Source organism: Antechinus flavipes, chromosome 2, assembly GCF_016432865.1.
Source record: "Antechinus flavipes isolate AdamAnt ecotype Samford, QLD, Australia chromosome 2, AdamAnt_v2, whole genome shotgun sequence".
NCBI classification, from domain to species: domain Eukaryota; kingdom Metazoa; phylum Chordata; class Mammalia; order Dasyuromorphia; family Dasyuridae; genus Antechinus; species Antechinus flavipes.
In genome coordinates, this window is record NC_067399.1 from 264,042,491 (window position 1) to 264,070,220 (window position 27,730).

The 27,730-nt window shown below is 34.3% G+C and overlaps 1 protein-coding gene across 1 annotated transcript in view; it reads right to left on the minus strand.

Annotated features, from left to right (window-relative positions):
* Positions 1-27,730, minus strand: part of RYR3 (ryanodine receptor 3) — a 438,620-nt gene that overhangs the window by 84,185 nt on the left and 326,705 nt on the right. The window contains exons 55-57 of the mRNA XM_051973649.1: positions 26,948-27,188; positions 4,292-4,379; positions 4,091-4,183 (exon numbers count right to left, since the gene is read on the minus strand). Coding sequence (XP_051829609.1) covers positions 4,091-4,183; positions 4,292-4,379; positions 26,948-27,188 — 422 coding nt within the window. The remainder of the gene's footprint in view (positions 1-4,090; positions 4,184-4,291; positions 4,380-26,947; positions 27,189-27,730) is intronic.

Sequence of the window (27,730 nt, forward strand, 5' to 3'; positions counted from 1 at the left end):
CCAATAATTTTTATTAATGCTTTAAGGTTAAACACTCTCTGCATCTTTTGTATTACTAACCTGGTCTTTTAAACCTAGTGAAGAAACTAGTACATCTTGAGCTGAACATTTTCTAACTTACCATTCCCCTCCGAGGAAGCAGCTGCCATTTTTCCAGAAAAAAAATAAATTAAAAACAAAGAAATGCTCAGCTTTAGGTATATTTAGCTTAACATATATTAGCACACTAATGTCATGTAAACAAAATATACAATGAGCACTCTACAAAATGATTTTTCATTTTCCAAGGAAAAAAATATAGTCTTAGGACCAAGTGTAAGTAAATCTGATTTGAACAATCTTGCTCACGGTATATTTTCTTTATCTCAACTTTCTTTATCTTCATGTAATCACATATGGGGTTGGAATGAGCATGCAGCATTCATGTTCACATACCTCGACACAGACCAGAATATGCAGAAATAATTTACACCACACCAGTATTCATGAAGAGTGGAGTAAAAGCAAGCACAAGAGGAGAGGCCATGAACCTTGTTCATCAAGTAGAGAAGGGAAATCTTATCACAGGCAGATGAGGACAAATGGGGAAATCAACTGATGTTAATTAATAATACCATTTCCTAGCTCCTAAATGCTTTTCCAGAATAGAAATACCCATGGAAAATCTGAAAGTAATATTAACAATACTGACATTTACATGGCACGTTGGTAGTTTGCAAAGCTACACAGAGCCTCACAATAGCTCTGGGAAAAGATACTATAGATATTATAAACCCCATTTTTACAGATGAGAAAACTGAGGCTTGAAGAAGATAAATAATTTACTCATAGTCACTATCTAGTTAAATATCACAGGAAGTACATGAATCTAGACCTCTTCACTTTGCAACATTACTTTTAGTGAAGTATCCTTATTTATTAGACAGCTCACAGAAAGTACATGTTGCCCTGTGCTAAGTGTGACCTTTTAATTTTAATCTGGGAATAGGAGCCTAGAATCCTGATAAAACTTCTAAATTGTATTATTCTTAGCTGAAACTAGCTAAGTCCATGATTGAGACATCATATGCTAAAAGAAATACAGCCTTACTCAAATATTACAGATGTAGAATATAAATATAGGAAAGATACAAATGTTTAATCTCTGGTTAACTATGTTTCTTCCACTCATAATTCTTTGTGCCTATATAATGCCCACCTGTCTTTAAAAAGGTAACTCTAGCAGACTTAATTTAAACTAAAGCACATTTTGATGAACTTTATAGAGGGAACAACTTAATAGACTACTTTACCAGAATGAAAATTAAGATACTGAAGAATTAAATGACTTGTCCCTGGTCACAGAAAAAGTGAATAAAAAGCTCAACTATGGACCAAAATAGAAATTTCTGATGAATAATAATAAATAACAATAGTTAGCATTTACATTGCATTTTAAAGTTTGCAAAGAACTTTACAATTATAATCTTATTTTATCATCACAACCATCTTTGGAGACAGAGACTCTTATTATCTCCATTTTACAGATGAAGAGACTGAGATAGTCATGTTATCCAAGATGACACAAAGTGTCTGAAGACAGATGTGAATTCAGGTTTTCCTGATTCTTGCATCAGCACTTTTATTTAATTTGTCACTGAAAGGCTTTTGGTTTTTTGGCTCATTTCTGAAATCACACTGCCTCTTAACCAGGGCAAAGAAGCAATAAGGATTTTATATTGAGGAATATGGTATTAGTTAACATCCAAGTATAGTATATGCGGACATTGTAACATATAAAGACGTGACACAGTTGCCTGATTGACATAGAAAAAGATTTGCAAATTATGTAAATGAAAATGAAAATGCAATGATTTGACTTTATAGTCTTACAAATGCTAGAGATTTCTCAAAAGGGAACATAATTATTTCATTAGTTTTTTTTTTTTTTTTTTTTTTTTTTGGTAAAGTAGGCATTCATAAGGAAGTATCTAAATGCTGTGTTGTAAAAGGAATTAAAAATAACAGTATGAACATATCCACAAGGATTCTATCTTTTTATCTCTGGCTCCTACCATGGTGTCTTGAACACAATAAGTACTTAATAAATGTTTATTGAATTGAATATGTTTTAATATTTAATATTATATTCCTCTTCCTATATAAGTGATTACACCAAGGAATCACGTCTAGGAGATTAGTTTTGAAATGTCATCATTCAGTTTCACCAGATTTGTTCAACAATCACAAACCCAAGGAACTTATGTCATCCCTCATCAGAAAAGTGAAATCCAGGGTCAACTGTATTAAACTTATTTTGTTTCTAACCATGAGTGTTAGTCTAATTAGGAAAAAGTAGGTAATTAGTTAAAGGTCCAAGGAAAAACCAATTGATTGGAAAGGCTGAAGTGATTATAAGAAGGAATAGAAGTTGTTTAGTGACTTGGGGACCATGATGTCAATTAAAAATAAAATTTTCCCACTGGAAACCAGAAACTCAAGACAATAATTAAAAGGTGAGACCAATAGTGACATCAGGTCAGAATTCATTGGTGGAGGCACAAGATGTGATCTATAGCCTAAAAACCTTATTATAGCTGTACTTCAACTTAGCATTAACTGTGCTAATAACAAGATGAATTACTTTTTAAAATTCACTAAGAACACTTGCAAAAAGGGTAACATAAAATGGAATTATATTATCATAAATTCCTCTTATAATGTGAATAACTCCCTTTCTCCAATTTAGATGTTCTGTAAATTTTGACTTTCACATATCCCCTTTTATTAAAAAAAAAAAGTCACAGTCATTTCTGGTTCCTCAAAGCAACAATCACAGCACAGCAAACTGGAAACAGTATGAAATTTGGAACCAAAAGAATTAAAAAAAACTTAGGAATGTTACATTGAATCTATTGCTTCCCTAAACCCAAAACTAGCTGTAATTTTTAGTTTTATAGCCTTGAGAGAGTCTTTTGGTATAATACTAGCACTTGCTTAAAATCTTAAATAGAACAAAGGCATTACAATGACTCACTTTTGAATCAATGCATCGAATTAATACTACTACTCTTTGTAGTAGTGATTTTAACTTACTTGGGGATCCTCATGAAAAATTCACCAGTATATTCTTCAATATGCAGCACCCTTATCACTGACATGTAAACAGATATGCATTGCCATGTATTTTATATTACACAAAGCTTTATAAATAGTCAACTCTCAATTCTCACTTATGAAAGGGAGGAGAAGCCTGATTGATACATATTAGTGAATGATGCACAAGTCATTTAGATTTGCCTTTCATTTTGTACTTACATTTGGACACAGATATATTTAATGATTTAGGAATTCATATCAAACAAAATGAAATGACAGTCTGAAGATTTTACTCAGGAAGAGTTAGAAAGCTTATTTCCTCTTCGCGTCCATCCTGCTTAATTTCTCCTTAACATTCCCTCCAGCTGGGAAGAGGCTATCCTCTCTCAGAATCATAAGACTGTTTTTCAAACCTTCCAAGGAGCAGTGAAAGCATTGAGCTTCTTAGGGCTTCTCTGCATGAAAAACTGCATGAAAAACTAATGGTTCTGAGATGCCAACAAAACTGAGTACAATGCCAGGAAATGCCCCAGATGTCAATTAAGAAAGTATGTAAAGTAGAACATATACTGTTAATAATTTTGAAAGCAGTATTTTCCACTAGGTGTCTATCTCCTAACAGATAATCAAGAGTTGACAGTATGTACATATGTGTTTGCATTTTTGCTATACAGTAGGTAGTTCTATTTTAAAAGCCTAAGTTATGGTTTTTAAGATCAATCTTTTAAGCAAGAAACCTTTAAAATGTATTATGTAAGTCCTAAAATATTTATCTCTTTTTCAGTATGTACAGCAACATCTTATTCATAAAAGAGGATGATTGTGTGTTTTGAAGCACACTTTATTCTGAGTAATTTTCAAGAACAATGAATTTTTTTTTGGGTTGCTCCTTGGCCTACCTGCAAAAAAAATTGCCTCAATACAAAATTAATCCAGAACAGTATCAGACATCTAAATCATGACAGAATCCTGAGGTTGAATATCTCTTTAAAAATGACACCTACTGACTTACTTTTGACATCTTGCTCTTGCTGTCTCCAGTTAAAAATGCCAGATTGTTAATTTCATTCTGAATCACAAAATTTTGCTCTTCCCGCTTGAAGTTCTAGGGTTAAACAAAGCAAAAATAAAACAAACATTACTGCAAAATTTCCAGGAAACATACCTTTTTTTGACAAGAATCTTAAACACAGGGGATAAGGAGGCAGCTTACGTGTGATTTACACCAAAGGATAAAAACCTCAGCCACCATTCGGAAGAGCTCATCAGAATCAGCATCTGGGTTTTTAAGCCAGTTAGATCTAGGGCAAAAAATAAACAAATTACATTTTCAAATATTCCATTTTGAAACAACCATATTATAAATTACTTATTCCATTGTTTGAAATCAATAACTCCTGCAACCATCAAAGCTGAAAAATGAAATGAAAACTATTAGGAAGAGAAGAAACTAATATTCTTTGCTTTGTTCAAAGGGCAAAGATTTAAATATTCTATCTGACACGATGCTGCTCTACATTTGGGATCCCATTGAATATTAATGCTAATGATGATAATGAGAAGGGACATAGAGAAAAATGAGCTTTTAACCCAGATTAAGATACCTTGGCTTTACCACTAGACAAAAGTATTTGGGTGATTCTAGGCAAGTCATTTTCTAGGCCTCAGCTTCCTCATGTGTAAAATTTGAGGGTAAAAATAAGCTGTAAGATCCTTTTATATCAGCATATTCTACATTAAGAAGAACATAATCAAATTTATTCCAACAAAATTATAACATAATAATGCATGTGTTTAGAAAACATATTTAGAGCAAGATATTTTTGAAATACCTAAACTGGATTCATCATAATATGATATTGTCTTGAGTACTTTTTTGGGGAAAGGGCCAGAATATACACACATATGTATATATGTATACATCACAAACACACATGTGTGCATAAAACGTATGAATATACATATATTTGAAAAATAAATTCACATAGGTAGTTTACCAATGGAAACCTGTGTCTGAATAAAATTTGATTTTTATTGCTATAAATTAGTGAAACAGAAAAATTTCATATGGTGACCATATTTTCCATATTAAAGAAAAAACATATGATATGAATAAATCTTATTTTTTTCAAAATCTGATAAAAATGTATTTTTCCCCTCAAAACTGAAAAAGAATGGCAGAAATTTAGGACATCTGGATATATATAAATGCATATATCTCACAATCTCATATGTTGCAATAATTTAGGGCAGTGATTTTTGAACTTTTTTACTCAGTATCTTTATACTATTAAAAATTATTGAGGTTCTGTTTTAAGATTTTTTTTCGTTAATGTGGATTATATTTATAGATTTTTACCATATAATAAATACAAATTAATTTTGAATTTGTAGATCTTCTGAAGCAGTTTTAGAGACTGCCCCCTCCCACCCCAGCCCTGGCTCCCCAGGATTCTCTGGGCCATACTTTGAGAAGCACTGATTTAGGGCAGCAGCAACTCAATTTAATTTTGAATTAGAAACATATCTTGTTGAAGGGCTTCCTTAGAAAAAAAAAAGCCTTAAAAAAATTACTACCTGACAGTGTTTTTTCTAACAAATGAGAAAATAAAAGGCATGATAACTGTAAGAAGTGCAAATCCATTGTTGATTAGAACTGGTAAGCAAATGAATGTTTTTTCCTCCTTAGCAGGGGCCTGTTCTTAAAAATCACTGATTTAGAAATTTCTTGATGAGTTTGATGTCAGTTGTTCTGGGCAAGGGCTCTTATGACTCAGATAGGTGTAGGCATAGATGACATATAAAGTCTCCTCCAAGGATGAAATACTATTTCCTGAGATTCGAATGTGCAGAGGATTGAATTTTGTTGCTGTTATTGTAAAATTAACATTTAGCTTATACTTCAATAGCTACACTGAACCCTCTCTTGTTAAATTAAGCAACATAGCAAAACCAATAGACAAATTGACTCCAGGTGAGGTTGCATTTGATATTTTGTACTAATAGTCTCCAATTTCTCCTTTAGGAAGAGAAGAGAGTTTCATCCTCTGTTCTCCAGGATCAACATTAATCATTGCTTTTAATCTAAATTTATTTATTTCTTTATATCATATTTATTTAACCATTGTGGTTACTAAATACGTTTTCTTCTTATTTTGCTTCCTCTGCTTTGAACCAACTTATATGAACCTTCCAGTTTTTATCCAATTTTGATGCAAATTCTTTAGAGAAACTTGGTTTTTTTTTTTTTTTTTTTTTTTTTTTTTTTTTTTTTTGATCTGCAAAACCTACATCTTTGAACCACTTAAAAGGACATTTACAATCTGTGTTTCACAGAAGACATTTCTGAACTTGTGAGCTTATTTAACACACACTTTTCCTGGTATCATCATAACCATCACTGATTACTAATAGTCTGAAGATCTTTGATTCAGCATTTTATTTTCTCTTAGAGTGTATCGGAGACTCTCCTGTATGAATAATAGGTATGGTACTATACTTTGATAATGATCTGATTATGAAATCAATAGAAAATATATTTATGAGAAAGGTTGAGGAAATATTACTTTGTATACATACATACAAATATATACATATACACATATATCAGGCATGTAAGTATGACATGATGTGAAATTAGAATTTTCAATATCAGTTTCTTAGGCTCTAGCATTAATGCTTAGAAAGTCTATTTAAAACTATACCATAAAGACCAATCTGGTGTTGTTTGGAAAATAAGAGAGGAAGATGAACAGAACAAACTAGAAATGGGAGAATAAGAAACAATAGTACTCAATAAATCAGGGTTTGATAAATCAAAAAATATAAATTAATTAGGAAAGAATTTGAGGGAATTCTGGGAAAACTGGAAAGCAGTCTGGCAGAAATAAGGCTTAGGCCAATACCTTTCTATATATTTTACAATATATTCTAAAGGGATACAGGAACTTAACGTTAAAGAACATACTATAAAATTATAAAAAAAAGCAGATCACATACTTCTCATAACTAAAGATAGGATAAACATGAGATAGAGGCAATTACAAAAGATAAAACAGATAACTGATTACGTGAATCTGAAAACTTTTGCTTAGACAAAATTAATGCACTGAAGATAAGAAGAGTAGTTGCTGAATAGGAATTTTGTTTGCAAATTTCTCTGAGAAAGATTTTGTATCTAAGATGTAACAACAATTATATCAACACACATATTCCCCTGTAGGTAAGTGGTAAGAAGATATGAACAATGGTTTTTAAAAGAATTGAAATTTAATGACTATATTAAAGGATGTTCAAATTACTAATAATAAGGGAAATGAACATCAAAACAGCTCTGAGGTTTTACTCCATGCATTGCAAATTGGCAAAGGTAACAAAAGATTGGAATAATTACTGTTTGAGGGGTTGTAGGATGAAAGGCACATGGATGCACTGTTGTTGCTGTGAATCAGTACAATTGTTTTAGAAAGAAATCTAGAATTATGCAAATAAAATAACTATAATGTCCATACTCTGTCCCAGGAATTTCATTATTGTGCTTATCCTCCAAGGAAGTTGTTGATAAGAAACAAATATCTATATACACCAAAATGTTTACAGAAATACTTTTCATTATATCAAAGAATTTAAAATAAAGTTAAGTGGCTATTCACTGAGGAAGAGTAAAACAAACTGTGGTATATAGATGTAATAGACTCTTTGCTTTAAGAAATGCAGAAAAGCATGAAAAATCATCCACATGAACTGATACAAAATGAAGAAAGCTGATCCAAAAAAATAATATTCTTAATGACTATAGCTATGTAAATGGAAAGAACCATACATACATAAATATAAAAACGGAATGCTGCAAAATTATAAAGAACAGCTATAACTCATTAAAACAAAACAAAACAAACAAAAAACTAATGTTTCACTGATATTGCTATATGACTGTGGGTTTTCAAATATCAAAGTCTTTCATAAATTTAAAATAAGGATCATTCCTACCAGATAGGTACATGGTATGTGAAATCAGATCGCAAATAATGACATATAAGAAATCATAAAGAGGAAACAGTATAAAGTATATCAAAGAAATTTACAGTCTAAAAAGAATATGTTGATTATATGATGACAGCAATTATAAATATCTTGCCTCCCAATCTGCCCAGTTATCCACTGGTATCCTTATGAGGTGAGGAGAAAGTAATAGAGGCTCCTAACATGTTACATCAATTTAATCTGGACAAGAGTTGCATCAGGTATCTGGGCAGAAAAGTGTGGATTATAATTTGTTATCATTAGACAGAATATCCAAATCAGTGAGATTACTGGAGTTTTTGAATATTTTAAAAGGGGAATTATGTAGATTATTCATCCAAAATATATATTTAATCTCAAGAGAAATATCAGTTTCCCTCTTTTCTTTTATCATTTATAGTGAATAAAAGAAACATGTTTACAAGTCCTGGAATATTGTGTTCTTTTATGGGTAACACATTTTTTAAATTAAAGTTTTTTTTATTTTCAAAAATATGCATAATTTTCAACATTCATCCTTGTAAAACCTTGTGTTCCAAATATTTTCCCTCCCTTCCCCCAATCCATTTCCCCAGATGGCAAGTAATCCAATATATGTAAAACATATGTAATCCTTTTATAAATATTTCCATAATTATCATTCTGCACAAGAAAAATCAGATCACATAAGCGGACTTGTCAAACCCCCATCAGTCTTGGACATCCCACAGGGCATGGCTCAGGTAATCTGAAGGTAGCCTTGTAAGGGTGTACAAGATGGCACTGAGAGGAAGGGTCCCACCCTAAGGAGCAACGTGGTAATTCCCAGGAGAGGTGTGCCGGATCTTAGAAAGGAGTAGCTTGAATATCCTTATTAGGAAAGGAATGACGCTACATATCTATGTGTAGTTTCCTCTAGAGAATCATGTACTTACTATAGATTAGAATGTACTTACATAGGATGTAGGAAGTAGAAGCAGGCCTGAGGAGATAAAAGGACCTGCAATCTTTGTAATAAAGCAGAGTCTCACACTACCCTTGGCTCTTGCCCCTCATTACTCACAGTCTTCGCTGTTCAAGTGGACAGGTAGTGCCTGCTCTACTCGGGAGTTGGGGCCGTGACCCCCAACAAGATCAAAAAAGAAAAAAATGAGAAAGAAAACAAAATGGAAGCAAACAACAAAAAGATGAAAATACTATGTTGTGTCCAAACTCAGTTCCCACAGTCCTCTCTCTGGGTATAGATGGCTCTTCATCACAAAATCATGATGCACTGAGGTCCCAAGCACATGAGGCTAAATAGTAATTGAACCAAACTCTATTAATATATAAGCTTGGAGAAAGAATGGTCCCCGCCCACTCTTTGTGCAAGTCCTGATGTGTTGTATAAGAAATGATGATTTTGGTGGGTGGAGGCAGGGGAGTGGAACAGGAAGCAGAAAGAGAGACTGCTGGCTGGCGTCTTGACACAGCTGCTCGCATTGCTATCATGACCGCCCTTCACCTCCGATCCCCCTCTGCTAGTTGGCTTCCTGTCGCAGCTGCCCATATTGCTATGGCAATCTTTCTCCATCTCTACGGAGAATAAAGATTGAAGATTTTTCCCTTAACCTGAATTCCTGACTCTGGCTGATTTTAAATACACTGTCATCACAAGAAGTGGTTTGAATCATCTCATTATTGAAGAGGGCCATGTCCATCAGAGTTGATCACGGTATAATCTTGTTGTTGCCATGTACAATGATCTCCTGGTCCTGCTCATTTCACTCAGCATCAGTTCATGTAAGTCTCTCCAGGCCTTTCTCAAATCATCCTGTTGCTTGTTTCTTACAGAATAATAGAACTCCATAACATTCACATACCATAACTTATTCAGCCATTCTCCAATTGATGGGCATCCACTCAGTGTCCAGTTTCTTGCCACCACAAAAAGAACTGCCACAACAGTTTTGCACATGTGGGTTCCTTTCCCCCCTCTATGATCTTTTTGGGATACAGACCCAGTAGAGACACTACTAAATTAAAGGGTATATATATTTTGATAGCTCTTTGGGCATAGCTCTGAATTGCTCTCCAGAATGGATGAAACAGTTCACAACTCTATCAACAATATATTAGTGTCCCAGTTTTCACACATCCTCTCCAATCTTTATCATTATCTATTATTATCATCTTAGACAATCTGAGAGAGATGTAGTAATCTCAGAGTTTAATTTTTTAATTAATTTTAATTTAATTTGCATTTCTCTGATCAATGGTGATTTAGAGGACCTTTTCATATAACTAGAAATGGTTTCAATTTCTTCATCTGAAAATTATCTATTCATATCTTTTGACCATTTATCAACTGAGAATGGCTTCAGTGTTTATGTTTGAGTCAATTCTCTATATATTTTAGAAATGAGGCCTTTTGAATGTAAATTTTTTTCCCAGTTTATTGCCTCCCTTCTAATCTTGTCTGCATTTGTTTTGTTTGTACAAAAACTTTTCAATTTACTATAATTAAAATTATCCATTTTGCATTCTATAGCTATAATGATCAACACTTCTTCTTTGACTACAAATTCCTTCCTTCTCCACAGATCCAAGAGGTAAACTATCCTATATTCTTCTAATCTATTTATAATATCATTCTTTATGTCTAAATCATGAACCCCTTTTGACCTTATCTTAGTATAGGGTATTAGGTGTTGGTAACACATTTTAGAAAAATATTGGAATGTTATGCACAGGGAGACCAACATGGTGAAGAATTCATGTTCCACAGAGACTGGATGAAGAAACTTGGTTAAAAAGCTTGGAAAAATCTGAGGGGGCCTGATAGCTAACTTTGTGCTGTATTGTGGCAGAGAAATTAGATCTGTTTTTCCTGACCCAGTGTGTTAAGGACCATGCCTAGGTGAAGGGGCAGGTCAACTCTCTGAGAGCCTCCACAGTTGTGAATCATAACATCTGAAGGAGTTGCAAAGCAGCCTTTGCTGACACAGGTGTTGCTTGTGGACTGAGAAAATAAATTGAAGGCAGAGGGAAGAGGAGAGAGGTCAGAAAACATAACGGCTTCTTGGTGGAGAGGTCAGAGAACATCAACTGCCTCTCAGTCTCATTGTATCATCATTATCCTCTCATATGAAGAGATTTATTCTACAGATCTGAGTTAGACCTCCAGCAGCCACTGGCAGGTGGCTCCAGTATCACAACACCAGTGGGCAAAATTAGTAGTAATAATAGCTAGTATTTATTTAGCATTTTAAGGTTTGCAAAATGCTTTAAAATCCCATTCAAATCTCATGACCCTATGAGGTAATTGCTATTATTATTATTATTATCCCCATTTTATACATAAGAAAATGGAGACAGAGAGAGAGGTTAAGTGAGTTCCCAGTCCACAGCCAGTAAAGGTTTCCAGCAGAATTTGAACTCAGATCTTCCCAACTCAAAGTTCTATTTAGTGAGTTTATTCACTTACCCCTTAGTTGGAAGTTATTAAGAGATATATTTCAGTTTAATTAGAGCAAAAGTGAAATGCAGATGCAGAGAGGCATATTTTTGATTCAATCTATGTATAAACACTCTTCCTATTCCAGCTATTCATAAGTGCAATTGGCTGACTTTGGAGATGAGTTTTTCTTTTTTTTTCTCTCTTTCTCTTATTATTATAATAACAATAAAAAAGTTATTATAACTTTTTTATTGACAGAGCCCATGCCTGGGTAATTTTTTTACAACATTATCTCTTGCACTCACTTCTGGTTCTGACTTTTCCCCTCCCTCCCTTTGCCCCCTCCCCCAGATGGCAAGCAGTCCTATACAAGTTAAATATGTCACAATATATCCTAGATACAATATATGTATGCAGAACTGAACAGTTCTCTTGTTGCACAGGAAAATTGGATTCAGAAGGTAAAAATAACCTGGGAGGAAAAACAAAAATGCAAGCAGTTTACATTCATTTCCCAGTGTTCTTTCTTTGGGTGTAGCTGCTTCTGTTCATCCTTGATCAATTGAAACTGAGTTAGATCTTTTTGTCGAAGAAATCCACTTCCATCAGAATACATCCTCATACAGTATCGTTGTTGAGGTACATAATGATCTCCTGGTTCTGCTCATTTCACTTAGCATCAGTTCATGTAAGTCTCGCCAATCCTCTCTGTATTTATCCTGCTGGTCAGATAATGAGTTTTTCATCCACAGAAATATTCCACTAGAGGATGAATAACCACTTCCATCCAGGAATATCTGAAGAAATTTTTGCTTAGGTATGTATTAAACTATCTAGTCTATACTTTTGAAGTGTATTGGATTTTGAAGATTCCAATATTACTTTCTTTTTTAGTTTCTTTTTAAAGAAGGATTATTCTGTCCTTTAGCACTTCTTGACCATTAAAACAGATTTCATATACTCCCTAAACTTTGAGATTCAAAATTAAGTCCCTAAGCAACTGGACTATTTGGGGACATTTGGGTCACCAGAGTAAAATAATTAAGCAGCCCATGCCTTTTGCACATACTATAGAATGTGCCTTGTATGTTAATGAAACCTGGATGTCACTAAGATAGTATAACAATTAAATTAAGGTGTCCTTTGTTAACTCCCATCTCTTATGTCTCCTGATTTTTGTTTTCTCTAAGTCACCTCCAGTCTCACTTTCTTTTTTTTTTCTCAACCTCCCTATATTTAGTAAGACCTGAGGTGAGTGATGAGCTTTGGTTTCCTTCCTATTGATTTTTGTGAGAAGTCAGATGTCAAGCAGACAACAAAGTGTCCGTCTACTCACTCTTTCATAGTTTAGTTAAGATGTGTTTTGCTGATCTTCATTGTGACCTTGAATGGGGTAGGACGAGGAAAGCCTCTCCTGCACACAAAAGAAATAAAACAGAAATAGCCACTCTAGTGGGCTTCTAAAGTGCAGGAAGATTGGTGGCTAAGAATGAGATTAAAGGATTAGTATGAGCTTTTTACAATAGAATAATTTATCATGTTAAAGCAAACTTTGGCAGAATCTTGAATAATGAAGGGAAAAAAATTGTAAACATTTACTAAGTGTAAATCATTGTGCTAAACATTGGGTAAATACAAAAGTAAGACACTCCCTCAAGAAGCTTACATTCTAATGAGGGCAAATATCTCAAAGTCAGGTACCAAGGAAAGAAGTTGGAGCCTTGAGGGGATGGAATTCAATAATCATAGCATTTCCAAGTCAATCTATATAGCGCATTTGACTGATACATTAAGTCCTAGGCAGGGAGTTGTTAATTAACTTACCCAGAGAAGGGTGACATGATTTCTGGGACATGGGCATTCCCTTCCACTGATGCATACTGTAAATCATCTATGTCTTAGTATTCTATGTTTTAAAAATTGCTATTGATAAGGAAATTTATCATTTGTTGACTCTCTAAACTTTGGATTTTTGTTAGATGACAGAAATAAAGTCCTTTACCAGTTTTGCACTTAAAGTCTGTCCAAAGATTTGCTTGATAGCCTTTAAAAGCCCACAGGGGGTCAACATGTCATGAAGAGGTACTGAAGCATAGGGTTGGTAAGTAAGTTAAGTTTTTAACAACAGGAACAATATTGGATGATATATATGTGTGTGTGTATGTGTGTGTGTGTGTGTGTGTGTGTTTATCTATACCTCACTGTTACAATTTCTATTCATTTATGTAAGGCAATCTATTTTAGGGATACTTTCATATTTCCATGTAAAAATATTGAGATTGTATTTAAGTTGGCTATTTTGTGTTGTCAGTGATGTTGTAATTCTTCCAGAACCACAGAACTATTTATTTTTTAAATCTGAGAAACATAATTCAAATTGCCAGAATAAGCTAGCAATCATCTCGCTAGGCAGTCCATCACATTTTTAGACATGCTATAAAGCTTTTCCTGAAAACAAGCTTACATTTACCTCTTTTCAGACTTTTACTCATGCCCTGGAACCAAAGTGAACTCAGCTTCCTCTACATGACAACTTTTCAAATATTTGAAGTCGACTATGATGTCTTTTTTTTCTTTTTTTGACCAGTATTATTATTTTTTAAACAAAGCTTTTTAATTTCAAACACATTTTTGATAGATAGTTTTCAACATTTGTCCTTGAAAAACCTTGTATTCAAATTTTTTCTCCCTCTCTTCCCTAGACAAGTAATCCAATATATATTAAACATGTTCAATTCTTCTATATGTCTTGCCACAATTATGCTGCATAAGAAAAATCAGATCAAAAAAGGAAAAAAAATGAGAAAGAAAACAAAATGCAAGCAAACAACAAAAAAAGTGAAAAAATTAGGTTATGATTCACACTCATTCCCCAGTTCTCTCTCTGGGTGCAGATGGCTCTCTCCATCACAAGATCATTGAAACTGGCCTGAATATATTTCATGAGTCTTCTCTTTAGGCTAAATATACTCAGTTCTTTCAAACAATCATCATATGATATGCACTAAAAGCCCCTAATTATTTTGGTTCTTCCTCCTCTGGATAATCCCCTAGTTTATCAATATCTTTATCAAAGCATGGAACCCACAACAAAAGATAACACTCCAAATAGGGTATGACAAGGGATTGTCACCTCATTCTGGAAATTTATCTCAATGCAACCCAAGACCATATATATATATTTTGATTACTACATTAGACTGCTGGCACAAACTGATTTTGTAGTTCATCAAAATCCCCCATCTTCTTCAGAATAACTACTGCCTATTTATGCTTTCCCTATGTATATGTTGTGATATTTTCCATAATAGTATGAAAAATTTTTCAAAAGCTTTGATTAAATCTAGTTAAACCATACTCATATTACTCCTCTTATCTATTAGTTTAGAAATCCTATACAATAACAAAACCACAACAAAAAACTGCTAGGAAATGAAGTTAATCTAGCAAGATCTGCTCTTGATAAAACCCTGCTGGTTTTTTGTAATCAATGCTTCTCTTTCTAGATCTATTTCACCCATCTTTTTAATAATCCATTCTAGAATCAAAACAAACTTATTGGCCTACAGCATGTAGGCTACATTATTTTTTATTTAAAAATTGGGGCAACTTTTGCTTCCTTCCAATTTTGTGGCACTTCTCCTTTCATATATCACTGCTGATAATTCAGCAGCCACATTTGTCTGTTCTTTTTAATACCCAAGGATGTAGTTCATTTGAGTCTATTCACTTTTTGTAATGACTGTGTATTTAAAATCAGCTGGAATCAGGAATTCAGGTTAAGGGAAAAATCTTCAATCTTTATTGAAGTGAAGAGGTGAATAAGGATTGCGATAGCAATATGGACAAGAAAGATTGCGACAGCAATATGGGCAGCTGCGACAGGAAGCCAGCTAACAGAGGGGGATCTGAGCTGAAAAGCCGTCGCAATGGCAATGCAAGCAGTCTCTCCTTCCCCTTCCTTTTCCATTCCCCTGCCTCCACCCACCAAAATCGTCATTTCTTATACAACACATCAGGACTTGCACAAAGAGTGTGTGTGGGGGTGCCATTCTTTCTCCAAGCTTATATATTAATAGAGTATGGTCCAATTACTATTTAGCCTCATGTGCTTGGGACCTCAGTGCATCAACTCAAGCCTCAGCCCATTACAACTTTTATTCATTTAGAAATTAGATATCTTCTCACTGTTTTCTGTCTTATCCTCCTTGTTGGTCATTTGTGCTTTGTCAATTATTTTCAATGTCAAAATGAGTCTCTTTTGTAGAGAAAACAAATAAAATAAAATTTGAATGGGTCTTCCATCTCTTCATTGTCAGTTATCATTGTCCCAGATATCCCAAGCATAGTTCCTATCTATCCCTTCTTTGATACTCCTTATTCTCTCAAGTTAGCTTTTAAAAATTCAGAGTTTTTATTTTTTGTCCTTTATTTCCCTCACCAACTTCAGTTATTTTGAGTTTTGTCATTGCTTCCAACATTTTTACAGGACCACACTATGTTGTTATATTCATCTTGGTCTTGTTTCCAGTTTCTGCATTTATTTTTAAAATCTAAGTATATTGATAAGTTTTCTTTATATACCCATTAGTCTCTTCAAATAAATCTTTTCTCATTGAAATTTTCATTTTGTGTTTTTATAATTTCAATTTTTAAATATCTGCAATCCTACCAGAACTGTTTTCCTCTGAAACATTTTACTCCAAGAGATTCTACCTATATTAGAACTCATTGAAATCTGCCTTCCCAAAATGTATGCCATAGTAGGCCAAATTTTCTTCTTTTCTATCATAAATTCTAGGAGAAGCTGTTCTCTGTTAATTTACATAATTATAAATGTTAGTGTGAATCATCTGGAGGTAAGGGTATGATAACCTATATAAACAGAGGGAGAAAAGCGAAGGAGAGAAAGAAGGAGGGAGGGAGAGAGGAAAGGGAAGAAGGAAGGAAAAAAAGGAAGTGAAGAAGGGAAGGAGGGGAGGAAAGGAAAGAAGGAGGAAGGGAAAGAGGGAGAGAGGGAGGGAGGAAGAAAGGAAGGAAAGAATGAAGAAAGGAAGGAAGGAAAAAAGAATGAAAGAAGAAAGGAAGGGAGGGTCAGATAGCAATTTATCCATATAGGGTATCATAACCTTACCTATGGATGATTTTAAAAGCTTTTTTCCCCTTTCTTTTCTGTCTCTAAACTCTCCCAAAATATTATGGGGTTTACTGGCTAGATATCTTTCTTAAGGACCATGCCTTAAACCCAAACATCTCATTATCTTCACTATATCTATCTATCTATCTAATCTGTCCAAGACTTTTCTACAAAACCTAGAAGCAAGGTCATGTAACAGAAGATGAATATGAGAACATCTATACTGCTTACTTCACAGTGCTGTTCTGAGATAAGTCCATCACATACCTTATATAGCTACATAAATCTGAGTTATTATAAATATTATTATTGTTAAACTATCTCTTTTTCCCCTAACTTATATCTCTCTAAATTTAGTAGTAAAATACACAAAGAAGTAGAAGATGAAGGTATAGACCACAGATAGTATTAAATTCACATTGGATCCTAAAAGGGAAATGTTCTTTGCACAATTTCATAAAGAGTTTCTTGTTTTGTCACCTTTATTAGGTATGAATTTATCAAGATCCTACAAATATGAGATGGAATGAAGCAAAACTGAAAATGTCACCCAAAATCAAAAAAATCCAAAAGGCACTTTATAATTAAGGGAGATATGTGAAATTTTACTTAGAATGTCACTTATTCAGTACTGTAATCTTAATATGGGAATGAAATAATCATTCTTTCTACTTAATTTTCCCTTTGATTATGCTTGGTTCTTTGTTAAGTAAAACTTGCTTATGTACTCTTGAATGGTTAGTTGGCGAAGCTCCTGGATTAGTCATACAAGGTTGTCTAGAGAAAACTACTTCATGTATTGTTCCTAACATTCCAAATTATAACCAAAGAAAAAAATCAGGATGAGAGAAAGTGAGAAAGCAAAGACTCTTTAAAAATTGTAAGCCTTAGTAACTTGATTGTACTGCTAAGAGAAAGAAAGAAATTTAGATTTGTAGGAACTGATTTGAAGAAATAAAATTGTTGGTTAAAGGATGATGATTAATGGAGCTTAGATATAATGAGTTTTAAGTGCTGGTGAGAACATAAGATGGAAATGTCTAGCAGGGAATTAGAAATATGGGAATGTGGAATAGCTAGATGACACAGTGGATAGAGGCACTGGCCCAGAAATCAGGAGGTCCTATGTTCAAATCTGGCCTCAGATACTTGACACTTGCTAGTTATGTGACTCTCTGCAAGTAATTTAATCCCACAGCCTCACAAAAGAAAGAAAGAAAAAAAAGAAAAGGAAGGAAGGAAGAAAAGAAGGAAGGAAGGAAGAAAGGGAGGAAGGAAGAAAAAGAAAGGAAGAACGAAATGTGGGAATGATAGAATGAGACTTGATTGCTAAAGGAAATCATATAGCTAAAGGAAATTATATACAAAGAGAAGATTAGAATGACAAAGAAAGAATGTAATATATAATGCCCACATTTAAAATGTAAGAAGACTTTCAGACTTCCACATTTAAATAGAAATAAGGGATCGAGTTCTAAGGGACACTACTGAATAACTAAAACAAGAAAAATTAGCTTTATGTGTTTAAAGTCAGGGCTATCATAGTGCTACATTCCTTAGTTAGTTGCGTCTAACTTTGCTTCATTTTTGAAATGTTGTACTTTGAAATAGTATACAATTAGTCAGACACTCACTAAGTAGAATTCACCTTTAATGCTCAACTCAAGGTCAAATTCTTACCAAGGTCAAATGTTACTGATTTCTGTCAAAGCTATTTAGTAAGTCTTGCATAGATGCCTCTATAAAATTCAGGTGCACTGAAACTAAGATCAACAGTTTTTATAGTGATATCACTAGTGTTTCCTAGAATGTGTAGGGAAAGACTGGATGAATTAAATAGTGATGAATGAATTAATTATGATCATATCAAAGACTCTCTGACATTGCCATTTTTAGCTACTGTCAAATGCTCCACAAGTAGAACATACTCTGTTACGGGTCTTGATCATTGATAATGACAGACTCAATTACAGAGCTATTCTAGGAGCAACTATACCTTATCTTATGTTTGTTTTATCTCCCTAAGGCTGACAAAATCTTTGCTAAACTTGCAATACAATTATGTAATTGAAATTGTCAAAATTTCAAAGTATTTCTCTGGAAAAAATATTCAATTTCTTTATGTTTAGTTATGATCATTTAATTAAGTATGTACTTTTTTTTAAATTTAAGGAGCTTCTCTTTAAATCCTAAATTCATTGTGAATTTTATTCACAATTATTTAAGAAGACTACTTTATACAACTGGTTTATACAACTGCCAAAGGTTTGTGTTTCAGGGAGAATTTGGGAGTTATCACAAACATTGCAACATTTTTTGAATATTATCTAGTTTGCTTCTTTCTCCTCTTCAATTTAGGGCTCAGCTCACTATTTACAATGTCAGTCTAAGACAAGTGACAACAAGCTCAATGGCCTGTCCATCCAGTTGCATAAAAGGATAATATATTTTCATATATTTGGTTCTATCTACTTGGACAGTTAAACTCTTGAGAAGCTGTGAAATTCATTTAGCAGATTCTGTAGTGTCACAGGTTTTGATGAAATCAACATAATAGGGACATCTGGAAGAACTCAGTATCTATAGAAAATTCTGTTTTCATGTAAATTCTGGATAGTTGTATATATACTTTGTGTTAGTGGCAAGCATCTTTAGAGAGCAAAAATCTCCCTATTTCATACCTCACTTAAATAAATAATCTAAGAACTGCTGAATATTATCTTTTAAAAAATTATCTTATCTTTAAAGAATCTGATATTCTTCCTCCAAAGGTCAACTTAGGCACTACCTTCTACATGAAGCTTTTCCTGACCTCTTCCGTCATTAGTGTTCTTACTTCTCTGGGGCCCTACCAAATTTGCTTACTTGTTTTTTTTTTTTTTTTTTTTTTTTTTTTTTTTTTTTTTTTTTTTTTTTTTTTTTTTTTTTTTTTTTTAATAAATTTTATTTTATTTATTAATAACTTCGCAATGACAGAATCCATGCCAGGATAATTTCTACACGACATTATCCCTTGCAATCACTTATGTTTCGTTTTTTCCCCTCCCTCCCTCCTCCCCCCCCCCCCAGGATGGCAAGCAGTCCTATATATGCTAAACATGTTGCAGTATATCCTAGATACAATACATATTTGCAGAACCAAACAGTTCTCTTGTTGCACAGGGAGAATTGGATTCAGAAGGTAAAAATAACTCGGGAAGAAAATCAAAGTTGCAAATAGTTCACATTCATTTCCCAGTATTCCTTCTTTGGGTGTAGCTGTTTTTGTCCATCATTTCTCCAATGAAACTCAGTTAAGTCTCTTTGTCAGAGAAATCCACTTCCATCAGAATACATCCTCATACAATATCGTTGTCGAAGTGTATAATGATCTCCTGGTTCTGCTCATCTCACTTAGCATCAGTCCATGTAGGTCTCTCCAAGCCTCTCTGTATTCATCCTGCTGGTCATTCCTTACAGAGCAATAATATTCCATAACGTTCATATACCACAATTTACCCAGCCATTCTCCAATTGATGGGCATCCACTCATTTTCCAGTTTCTAGCCACTACAAACAGGGCTGCTACAAACATTTTGGCACATACAGGTCCCCTTCCCTTTTTTAGTATCTCTTTGGGGTATAAGCCCAATAGAAACACTGTTGGATCAAAGGGTATGCACAGTTTGATAACTTTTTGGGCATAATTCCAGATCGCTCTCCAGAATGGCTGGATTCGTTCACAACTCCACCAACAATGCATCAATGTCCCCGTTTTCCCCGCATCCCCTCCAACATTCATCATTGTTTTTTCCTGTCATCTTAGCCAATCTGACAGGAGTGTAGTGATATCTCAGAGTTGTCTTAATTTGCATTTCTCTGATCAATAGTGATTTGGAACACTCTTTCATGTGAGTGGTAATAGTTTCAATTTCTTCATCTGAAAATTGTCTGTTCATATCCTTTGACCATTTATCAATTGGAGAATGGCTTGATTTTTTATAAATTTGAGTCAGTTCTCTATATATTTTGGAAATGAGGCCTTTATCAGAACCTTTAATTGTAAAGATGTTTTCCCAGTTAGTTACTTCCCTACTAATCTTGTTTGCATTCGTTCTGTTTGTACAAAGGCTTTTTAATTTGATATAATCAAAATTTTCTATTTTGTGATTGGTAATGGTCTCTAGTTCATCTTTGGTCACAAATTTCTTTCTCCTCCACAAGTCTGAGAGATAAACTATCCTATGTTCTTCTAATTTATTTATAATCTCGTTCTTTATGCCTAGGTCATGGACCCATTTTGATCTTATCTTGGTATGTGGTGTTAAGTGTGGGTCCTTGCCTAATTTCTGCCATACTAATTTCCAGTTATCCCAGCAGTTTTTATCAAATAATGAAATCTTATCCCAAAATTTAGAATCTTTGGGTTTGTCAAACACTAGATTGCTATAGTTGACTATTCTGTCTTGTGAACCTAACCTTTTCCACTGATCAACTAATCTATTTCTAAGCCAATACCAGATGGTTTTGGTGACTGCTGCTTTATAATATAATTTTAGATCAGGTACAGCTAGACCACCTTCATTTGATTTTTTTTTCATTAATTCCCTTGAGATTCTCGACTTTTTATTGTTCCATATGAATTTTGTTGTTATTTTTTCTAAATCATTAAAATATTTTCTTGGAAGTCTGATTGGTATAGCACTAAATAAATAGATTAGTTTAGGGAGTATTGTCATCTTTATTATATTTGCTCGGCCTATCCAAGAGCACTTAATATTTTTCCAATTATTTAAATCTGACTTTATTTGTGTGAAAACTTTTTTGTAATTTTGCTCATATAATTCCTGACTTTCCTTTGGTAGGTAGATTCCCAAATATTTTATGCTATCAACAGTTATTTTGAATGGAATTTCTCTTTGTATCTCTTGCTCTTGGGTTTTGTTGGTGGTGTATAAGAATGCTGAGGATTTATGGGGATTTATTTTGTATCCTGCTACTTTGCTAAAATTATGAATTATTTCTAATAGCTTTTTAGTAGAATCTCTGGGGTTTTCTAGGTATACCATCATATCATCTGCAAAGAGTGATAGTTTGGTTTCCTCATTGCCTACTCTAATTCCTTTAATCTCTTTCTCGACTCTTATTGCAGAGGCCAGTGTTTCTAATACAATATTGAATAATAATGGTGATAGTGGGCAACCTTGCTTCACTCCAGATCTTACCGGGAAAGGTTCCAGTTTTTCCCCATTGCATATGATGCTTACTGAAGGTTTAAAATATATGCTCCTAACTATTTTAAGGAAAAGTCCTTTTATTCCTATGCTCTCAAGTGTTTTTATTAGGAATGGCTGTTGGATTTTATCAAATGCTTTTTCTGCATCTATTGAAATGATCATATGGTTTTTGTTTGGTTGGTTGTTGATATAGTCAATTATGTTAATAGTTTTCCTAATATTGAACCAGCCCTGCATTCCTGGTATAAATCCTACTTGGTCATAGTGTATTATCCTGGGGATGATTTTCTGTAATCTTTTTGCTAATATTTTATTTAAGATTTTAGCATCAATATTCATTAGGGAGATTGGTCTATAATTTTCTTTCTCTGTTTTCAGCCTACCTGGTTTAGGTATCAGTACCATATCTGTGTCATAAAAGGAGTTTGGTAGGACTCCTTCAATCCCTACTTCTTCAAATAGTTTATTTAGCATTGGAGTTAATTGATCTTTAAATGTTTGATAGAATTCAGATGTAAATCCATCTGGTCCTGGGGTTTTTTTCTTAGGGAGTTGATTGATAGTTTGTTCTATTTCTTTTTCTGAGATAGGAGTGTTTAGGATATTTACTTCTTCCTCTGTTAGTTTAGGTAAGCTATATTTTTGGAGGTATTCTTCTATTTCATTTAAGTTGTCGAATTTATTGGCGTAAAGTTGGGCAAAGTAACTCCTAATTATTGCTCTAATTTCCTCTTCGTTAGTGGTGAGTTCTCCCTTTTCATTTTTAAGACTAACAATTTGATTTTCCTCTTTCCTTTTTTTAATCAGATTTACTAAGGGTTTGTCTATTTTGTTGGTTTTTTCATAGAACCAACTCTTAGTTTTATTAATCAATTCAATAGTTTTTTTACTTTCAATTTTATTGATCTCTCCTTTTATTTTTTGAATTTCAAGTTTAGTGTTTGATTGGGGGTTTTTAATTTGTTCCTTTTCTAGCATTTTTAGTTGCAAGCCCAATTCATTGACCTTCTCTTTCTCTATTTTATACAAATAGGCCTCTAGAGATATGAGATTTCCCCTTATTACCGCTTTGGCTGCATCCCATACATTTTGGTATGATGTCTCATTATTATCATTTTCTTGGATGAAGTTATTAATTATGTCTATAATTTGCTGTTTCACCCAATCATTCTTTAGTATGAGATTATTTAGTTTCCAATTATTTTTTGGTCTAATTTCCTGTGGCTTTTTATTGAATGTAATTTTCAATGCATCATGGTCTGAAAAGGATGCATTCACTATTTCTGCCTTACTGCATTTGAGTTTGAGGTTTTTATGTCCTAATATATGATCAATTTTTGTATAAGTTCCATGAACTGCTGAAAAGAAGGTGTACTCCTTTCTGTCCCCATTACATTTTCTCCAGAGATCTATCATATCTAATTTTTCTAGTATTCTATTTATCTCTTTGACTTCTTTCTTATTTATTTTGTGGTTTGATTTATCTAATTCTGAGAGTGCAAGGTTGAGATCTCCCACTATTATAGTTTTACTGTCTATTTCTTCTTGCAGCTCTCTTAATTTCTCTTTTAGGAATTTAGATGCTACACTACTTGGTGCATATATATTTAATATAGATACTTCTTCATTATTCATTCTACCCTTTAGCAAGATATAGTGCCCTTCCTTATCTCTTTTGATTAGATCAATTTTTGCTTTAGCTTGATCTGAGATCAGGATGGCTACCCCTGCTTTTTTGGCTTCACCTGAAGCATAGTAGATTTTGCTCCAACCTTTTACCTTTAACCTGCATGTATCACCCCGCTTCAGGTGTGTTTCCTGTATACAACATATTGTAGGATTCTGGCTTTTAATCCATTCTGCTAACCGCTTCCTCTTTATAGAGGAGTTTACCCCGTTCACATTTATGGTTAAAATGACCAATTCTGTATTACTTGCCATCTTGTTGACCCCGTTTATGCTTTTCTCCCTTCTTACTCCCTTACCCCCTCCCTTACCCCCCTTCCCAGTATTAAGCTTGTGAGCTCCCCTTGCTTCTCACAGCCCTCCCTTTTTCAGTATCCCTCCCCTCCCCTTAGAGTTCCCCCCCCCCAACTTACCCCTTTCCCTCCCAGTTCCCGTATTCCCTTCCACTTAGCTTATTCCTTCCTTTTTCACTTTTCCCTTCTCACTTTTCAATGAGGTGGGAGAAGTTTCACCATAGATTGAATATGTCTAAAATTCTTCTCTTACTGCCAATTCTGAAAGCAGTAAAATACTCACTATTTTCATTCCTCTCCATTCTTTCTCTCAGATATACTAGGTTTTCTTTGCCTCTTCATGAAATGTAGTACCCCCACTTTCCCTTTTTTCTAGTACAATGTCCTTTCCTCAACTAGTTTCTAGAACAAGGTATACATGTATTTTTTATACATCTTTACAGCCGAAATATAGTTCCCAAGATTAATCTTTACCTTTTTAGATTTCTCTTGAGTTCTGTGCTTGTAGATCAAATTTTTTGTTAAGTTCTGGCTTTTTCATCAGAAATAGATGAAATTCGCTTATTTCGTTGAATGACCATCTTCTTCCCTGGAAAAAGATGCTCAATCTCGCTGGGTAAGTTATTTTTGGTTGCATACCAAGTTCCTTAGCCTTTCGGAATATCATATTCCAGGCCCTTCGATCCTTTAATGTGGATGCTGCCAGATCCTGGGTGATCCTTATTGTGGCTCCTTGATACTTGAATTGGGTTTTTCTAGCCGCTTGCAGTATTTTTTCCTTTGCCTGAGGGTTCTGGCATTTGGCCACTATATTCCTTGGTGTTTTGATTTTAGGATCCCTTTCAGTAGGGGATCGATGAATTCTTTCAATGTCTATTTTACCTTCTGTTTCTATGACTTCTGGGCAGTTCTCTTTGATAATTTCCTGGAAGATAGTGTTCAGGCTTTTTTTTTCATCATACTTTTCTGGAAGTCCGATGATTCTCAGGTTGTCTCTCCTGGATCTGTTTTCCAGGTCTGTTGTCTTCCCCAGAAGGTATTTCACATCCTTTTCCATTGTTTGATTTTTTTGGATTTGCTTGACTGATTCTTCTTGTCTCCTCGAGTCATTCAATTCCAATTGTTCGACCCTGATTTTCAGTGAGGTATTTTCTTCACTCACTTTTTTAAGATCTTTTTCTAATTGTCCAATTGAGTTCTTTTGTTCTGTGGAATTTTTTTCCATTTCGCCAATTTTGTTTTTTAGAGAGCTGTTTTCTGTTTCCAGTTCACTAATCCTATTTTTCAAGGATTTGGTTTCTTTATCCACTCTCTCTTTAACTGACTTCTCCAGGCTCTTTTGCCAAGCCTCCCTCTCCTTTTGCAGAGCCTCCCTCTCCTTTTCCCATTTTTCTTCTAGCTCCCTTGTGAGAGCCTTTTTAATTTCCTCCATGAGATTCATCTGTGCTGAGGGATATAAGGTCTCCTCCTTCGGGGATTCACCTGGGGACTGTTTGTTTTTAGTCTCCTCAGGGTTTGGAGTCTGCTCTTTATCTGTATAAAAGCTGTCCAGGGTTAAATTCTTTTTCAGTTTCTTGCTCATTCTGTCTATTTATCAAAGACAAACTATCAAAGAAACAGAAGGAAAAAAAACCCCTTGAATGGAGGCTGCTTTCTTTGGGGGAGGGGCAGGGTATTCGTGAGGCACAGGTCCTACTGTGCTATGGCGCCTGCGCACTGAGATCCGAGCGCTCTGAGATCCGAGCGGGCTAAGACACTGTGGGGGAGGGGTGGCCAGGTCCCTAGAAACTCCAGCTGTTTGGGATTGTATTCTTCACCCCCGGTGTTTTTAGCTTCTCTGCTGGGCTGCTGACTTGCTCCTATAGCAAAGCTCTCACCGCAGAGACGGCTGCGGTCCTACCCCCTCTCCGCTCCACCCGGTTCTGAGCTGCTATCTGTGCTCTGGTTGCAGCTGCTGCTACCCTCAGACTGCTTCCAAATACCGTCCCCGCCCTCGCGCAAAAACAGACCTTTCTTGACGAGTCTCAAGGATGGTTTCTCTTGGTAAGTAATTGTATGGTTTTTTTTTTCAGTCGAGCATTAATTCAGAGGCATGAAATGAAATGAATAGTGAGAGAAAAACACGGAGATTACACAGAAGTGTATTTCCTCTCCGCCATCTTGGCCGGAAGTCCAAATTTGCTTACTTGTGACTATGCTATATACTTTTCTACTTCCTAACAGTATCATGAAAGTTCTTTAAGGGATGGGACTATTTTGTTTTTGTTATTATATCCCCAGGAACCTAGTAAATATATCGCACATATTAAGTGCTTTATAAATGCTTGCCAAATAGGTGCTAAATTTAGAGTGAGGATATCAAGATATTTATGATTGTTTTTCCAATAGTATTTTAAACTCTTTTGTCAGTGGACATGTATCTCACATTTATAGTAAATTACTGTAATTTTTCAACTGCCAAATTACTATTTATAGACTGTCTCAAAATTATAATTCTTATTATCCCATTCCCTATTTATTGCCATACTATTATAGTTATTGAAGAAACAGAAGAGTATTTTTTGTCAGTTTCATGGGTAACTATGGTGAAAGAATTCAATTTCTGATCACTAGGGTAGGACTTTAGTATAGGTATAGATATAATACAGTAAGTTGATACTCCCACACTATAGCATTTCTAATCTTTAAGTTTAAAAATGTGCATATATTATTTGAAGGCTCTTTGCATAGAGAAAAAGAACTCAATGTAGATACTACCTATGACTGAAATCTAGAATTACCGGGAACTTTAAATCATTATGCCACCCAACATATGAACGCCTTCTTAAACATTTCAAGGGACAGGACATTTTCTATCATTACCACTATTAGAAGAACATGGGTGATATTGGTGAAATCAATTACTCTAAAGACTTCTGAGAAGGTGGTGCCCCTATCCAGAGGTCATACATGGACTGCAAATGGTAAAAGTCATTTATTATCCCTTCATCTTGCTAAAAATTCGGCTCTTGACTTTATCAGTGACATGACTGACAATCAACACAACCATACAACAGCCCCTTGCCCAAAATATATGAAGAATTTTCTGTTCTCTCACCTGTTATTATCAACATAACGAATTAACATCGGGTAGAATGCATAGAGGTCCCTGCAGAGGACAGCAAACTCATCCAAAATGAGGAGTTCTGCTTCTTGTGTATCACCTTTGCTGTCTGCTTTAAGCTGTTCCTCTTCCAATACAATCTTCACTGCCTTCTTCTTCAGTTTCTCCAGAGTTGGGATGAAGTGACTTTTAAGCAGGTCAGATCTGGCTTTGCTTATAATAGGCTGGGCATAAACTGCATTTGGAAACACAAGACTCACCTCAATTAGGATAACTGTATTTATATTGAATGAAATAAGCAAAAAATAATCTTTTAAAAAAGCCTTTTGTAGCCCCACATCATATGCTAGTGTACAGTGTGCCAGGATATGAGAAATATTCTTTTTTATATTTCTGGCTTTTCAGACCTCAAGATTCTCTTCTCTAAATTACTATAGTGACTATATGAAGCACATAAATGACTATATGTTGTTGGGAACTGGTGATTATTGATTTTATCTATGATTATCAGATACTTTTGATGATCTATAAGCTCCTTCAGGGCATGGAACCATGTATTAAACTTCTGTATCCCTCACTTTTATTTATTTTGCTACAGAAATTATCCTTAAAAAACATACATCTCTGGATACTTGAGAAATGGTTGCAAAATGAGGAGGTTGCTCAAGAGTAATGACTGCAATGGAGGGGGAAATCAGAATAGTGTGGCAGAAAATGATCACATTGTGAATGCTTATGGTATAGTATCAACAACCAATACTAACCTCATCTTTTTTA